Source organism: Meleagris gallopavo, chromosome Z, assembly GCF_000146605.3.
Source record: "Meleagris gallopavo isolate NT-WF06-2002-E0010 breed Aviagen turkey brand Nicholas breeding stock chromosome Z, Turkey_5.1, whole genome shotgun sequence".
In the NCBI taxonomy this organism is placed as follows: domain Eukaryota; kingdom Metazoa; phylum Chordata; class Aves; order Galliformes; family Phasianidae; genus Meleagris; species Meleagris gallopavo.
Window position 1 is genome coordinate 36,500,074 of NC_015041.2, and position 4,636 is coordinate 36,504,709.

General features: G+C 38.2%; 1 protein-coding gene across 4 annotated transcripts in view; it reads right to left on the reverse strand.

The window, feature by feature from the left end:
• Positions 1-3,432, reverse strand: part of HNRNPK (heterogeneous nuclear ribonucleoprotein K) — a 19,532-nt gene extending 16,100 nt beyond the window's left edge. For 2 of the 4 annotated variants that reach the window (XM_019610537.2, XM_010725789.3), the window contains exons 1-4: positions 3,323-3,432; positions 3,141-3,220; positions 2,306-2,403; positions 878-934 (exon numbers count right to left, since the gene is read on the reverse strand). In XM_019610537.2, the coding sequence (XP_019466082.1) occupies positions 878-934; positions 2,306-2,403; positions 3,141-3,189 (204 nt within the window). In that variant the 5' untranslated portion in view covers positions 3,190-3,220; positions 3,323-3,432. Of the gene's footprint in view, positions 1-877; positions 935-2,305; positions 2,416-3,140; positions 3,221-3,322 lie in introns of all 4 variants that reach the window. The other 2 variants (XM_019610536.2, XM_019610535.2) reach the window with 1 other exon arrangement.
• Positions 3,433-4,636: the final 1,204 nt, after the last annotated feature.

Below are 4,636 nucleotides of genomic sequence, written 5' to 3' on the forward strand. Positions count from 1 at the left end.
AACGAGAAAACCACTAGCTGCCAAAGAGAGCATATGTATGATTCCTGACCATTTCAGCTTAAAGCTACTTGCTGTATTTATGACCTTAGGTGGAACAGATTTCTACTGAGACATTGCCAAATACTGTGTTGAACAGAGTTTTGCTTGAAAAAATTGTTGAAATTGTAGTTGATGTTAAGTACAGGAGTGTAAACAAACAGAATTTAAGAAGCGTTGCCAAGTTTTATAAATACATAACATTAATGTTGAACATGTGTTTAATTGTAAGAGTCAACCCAATATAAAATATGAATAAGCATATAAGTCATGACTGTTGTTTCCAAGTAATAGGATCGTGTTTCTCTACTGTTCTATGCCCATATTGTAATCAAGTAAACCTAACATTACTGTTTTTGTGTTTCACGTGCAAGCTGTTAAGGAATGGACAAACCATTTTCATGTTTTGTTGCGTGTGTTTGTTCTTGTCTTTTTTTTTTGAAGGAAGTTAAAGAACTCCTCTATCACTGGGTTAGGCCAGCCACCTGCAATGATTTCAGCAGCACTATAATTGATTCACACATATGGGAAATGGTACAATTAAGGGTTTTAAGTTTTATCAGCATTGCTCGTTAGGATGTTAACTCACTTGAAGTGTGTAATTTAGTGGAATTCTATTCAAAGGAATAGAGGTTTTAATATAAACCTCTTCTCTCACATGAGTCAAGCTGGGCTTTAATTACTAAGTTTCCTACTCCAACCACCTACAAATAGCTTGTAGCTAGACTACTGGTGTCTAGAGTTGAATTGCTCCCATTTCTAAATATGAATGCAACCAAGCTTTCGATGTGGTGCTCTGAAAGAATTGGTGTTAAATTAGTTCAAACTCGTGTATACTCACGTCTGTACGAAGTGCCTTAATATTTTTGCCACCTTTTCCAATCACTGCTCCAGCGTTCTAAAAAAGAGTTTTCAGAAGTCACATTTTGGCAACAATTTCGAACTTCAGAATAAGAATTATGTATCTACTTTCATAGTATCCTGTTGGCAGGGGGTGAAGGAGTGGGAGTGTAGTTGGTTTTGCTTTTGAAAGGTTTGGATCAAATAGAAACAAACTAATGAAGATTTTCCATAGGAAAAATACCAATAACTCTAACTTAGAATTCTAAGGGAGAAGCATTTCGTTTTACAACTAACATTATTTCAATTCAAAATTTAAGTCTAGACAATTCTGCCTATGTTAGAACTCACATGTATGTATCCGCAGTTAGGACTACAAGTTTAAAAAAGAGGATTCCATGAACATCAGCAGTTTCCCTAATTTAACCTTTTTTGTTGTTTTTATGCAATGTTCACAAATTTCACTCTTGCTCTCCAAACAATTCTTGATAACTGTAAGTGTTTCCTTTGGTTTACATCTATTTAAGTCAACTGACTTTTCAGAGGGGTGCATTTGGCAAAAAGCAAAGACAACATTAACAATCACTAACTTTCTAAATGTTTCTAAAGAAGCATCAGAAGTAAGCTAGCAGAGCTCAAGGAAAAGTAACTGCAAAACTACATTTATTTTTTTTTTACCTAGGTTATTTCAAAGACTACATGCAGATCATACCTGAGGCTAACAGTACACAAACATTTCCACGTAACTTGATTACTGGTCAGAAATGCTGCACGGAGTTCAGATATTTCCCCGTGCCAACACAAAAGACTGAGACGCTTCAGACAACATAAATTATCCTTAACAACTGTAAGCAGAGGAGGAAATTCATATATAGCAAGTTTACAGCAAGAATTTACGGTAGTGCATGAAGCTATTGCAATCCCTAAAGCATTATTCCCACATTTTTTCCCATTGGTGCATTTGAACAGATTTAGGAAATTTGTAAGTGAAAGTTACTAAAATCTCAATAAGATCTCAGCTCAGCTCCCACACAATTAACAATCACTGGCTGACCACTCTCTGAACTGCTTCTTTTTTGAAGACTAATGCACAGTCACATACCCTTTTCCCCCTCCTCTGCTCCAAAATGACAATCTACTCAAACACAAGAAAAACAGCTATTCATTTCTACTGCTTTATTTCTTCAGAATTTGTTTTCTATAAATAAACCAGCAGATACAGAAGAACTTACCCTCTGAAAAAATTACTGAAGAAAACTACATCCCAATAGTCTTACTACTATCCATGCACACTGAGAAATACTTCTATTTACTGTATATTAAATAAAGCATGTTCTTTCTAAACCTATGTCCCAAATTACACTTTGTCCAAGCTGTCTTGTGTAATACTATAAGCAACAACAAGAGCAATAATAAAAAGATAGCATACTTTGCTTTGAAGCAGGATACGCAATTCAACCATCTCATCTGTATTCCGAGATCTTTTGAAGGCCTGTTCTTCCTCCATATCTTCTGCAGGACGTTTGCCTGTAGAAAGGTCCATAGGGGGGAAATACAAACATTTATTTAACTTTCTAAGTCAAAACAAAATGAAACAAATTCCAAATTTATCCTCCTCCTCACACATTACTTCCTATGAGCCCAACACTAATTATTGATGTCCAATCTCAGTATCCATAACAGGTCAACAGTTTTTTACATTACCAGCCTGCATTAGTTATTGAGATCCCATTTAAAAACCTAAGAATCATGATTTAAATGTCAATGTTACACACTTGTTTGGTGACACATTAGCAACATGCTGTTTCAAACAATACAGCATCACCTGCCCAGTATTTCCTCTTACAATTTACATCTGTGAAAACCTCTCAACCAAGAAGTTCAAAGGTAGCTTGTCCAACACTGAAATAATGGTGAAATAACAGGAAAGCAGCATTTCAAACACTGTTTGGAAAAACTGGCATGAATCAACTCAGCACTACCTCCCTAACTTCCTGCAATGCAAAAATACTGTTAAGACACATTACTGGTATTTTTACACAGTTGCAGCCATTTAGGCAATCCCTAGAACATTTAAAGAAAAATCACACTTTCATGCTTCAAAAGTCAGACAGGGCACAGAAATTGAAAGATTTAATGCAGAATGCAAAACGGGAGCTGATAAATGCTTATTTTATACAATTAAAGCATTACAAGATGTTTAGAAACAATTAAATTATAAAAGACTGATTCAGAAGAAAAAAGTAGTCCTTGAAAAAATTTACCATTTGTCTCTGTGTTGGTAAAGGTCTCCTCCTGTTGTTCAGTCTCCATCACCTTTTTTTCTTAGGCTGGCAGATAAAACCTGTTGAAGAACAAGAGTTAGAATACCTATTTCATAGGAAGGCGAATTGTGCATTATATTGAAGAGAAAAAGAAAAGATCAATACCTGCTTCTGGGACTTACCGCTGCTATATATCCTTGTGGAGACAAACCTCAAGTATTCTGGGCGGGATCAAAATCCAACAGCCTATCACCTCCAAAACCTATGAAAACAGCACAGATGAGCTGTGACTTGCTTCTGGCTATGATTCTCATTACAGACAGAAAAAAAAGAGGCTTGACCCAAGTTTTTGCTGTAACGCCCTTCTTTATAAATGAGAAAACATACGAAGGCCAAAGGCACCACTAAGAGGTGATATTAAACAAATCTATAACCTTACAAATAAACAATTATCGTCTTAAGTATCATTGTTGCCAAGCATTTGGTCATTTTAAGTAATCACTGTTATTAACTGTGATTTTCAGATACTTAAAAGAATACAATTCCTCTACTTCTACTGTTTAATTCTGAATAATTTCAAATAAAAACCAGTAAATTTTTGGTAACTGTTAACATTATTTTTTATAAGTCTTGTGTCAACTAACTAGCAGGCATTTTAATATGCCTTCTTTCATTAAGTCCATCTGGAAATACTCGCAAGGCCAGACAGGAATAATTTCGTAACTTAATTTCTTCCAAAACATAATTTCTACAGATAGCACCACCACACAATCGACTCATCTCCCTGGTAACTTATTGTTTAATTTCCAGCAAACGTCTGAGAGTCTGGTTTCCACAAAGGAAAGAAGGAAGGAGAGCTCAACTTTTTAAAGGTAGACCCAGCCAGTTGTTAACTTGTTACAACCGCACTGTAAGAGACAGGTGGCAGCCGTGGAGCAGTGCCTTCCTGGGAGAGGTTGGTCTTTGCCTTGTGTGAGCTAATGAATCTCAACCAGACACTGCTAAAACGCTATTATGCGGTGAAAGAGATTTTTACAAGGTTCAATCAGCCCATCTGAACACCGGTTATTCCACTTCCGACCATTCCAAGAATTTCAGCACCGCAGGGAAGGGAATGAAATATAATATCTTGGTTCGGGGCTTAATCTCCCCCGGCCTCCTGTACTGATCACCCACAGCAAATCTCCCTCGTCACGTGTACTTAGGGTGCTCTGCGTTACAGTGCCTGTTCTTCATACCGAGCGGGTGGCACTAATTTGACGACGGCAACGTTCTTCTACAAGCACCAGGAGGACAAAGCGTCCACAAGCGGCCGCAGCCCCGAAAACAGCGCCGGGAAAGACAGACGTGGTTCCGTCTCCCGCTTTCCCCTCGCCGCCCGCTTCCCGAGCAGCCGCCGTTACGTAACCCGCAGCCCGAGCCGCAGCTCCCGGCGGCGGCGGCGCGCAGCAGAAATGGCGGCGGCTGCAATGGCGCCTGCCCGCTGCTAGGCGGAG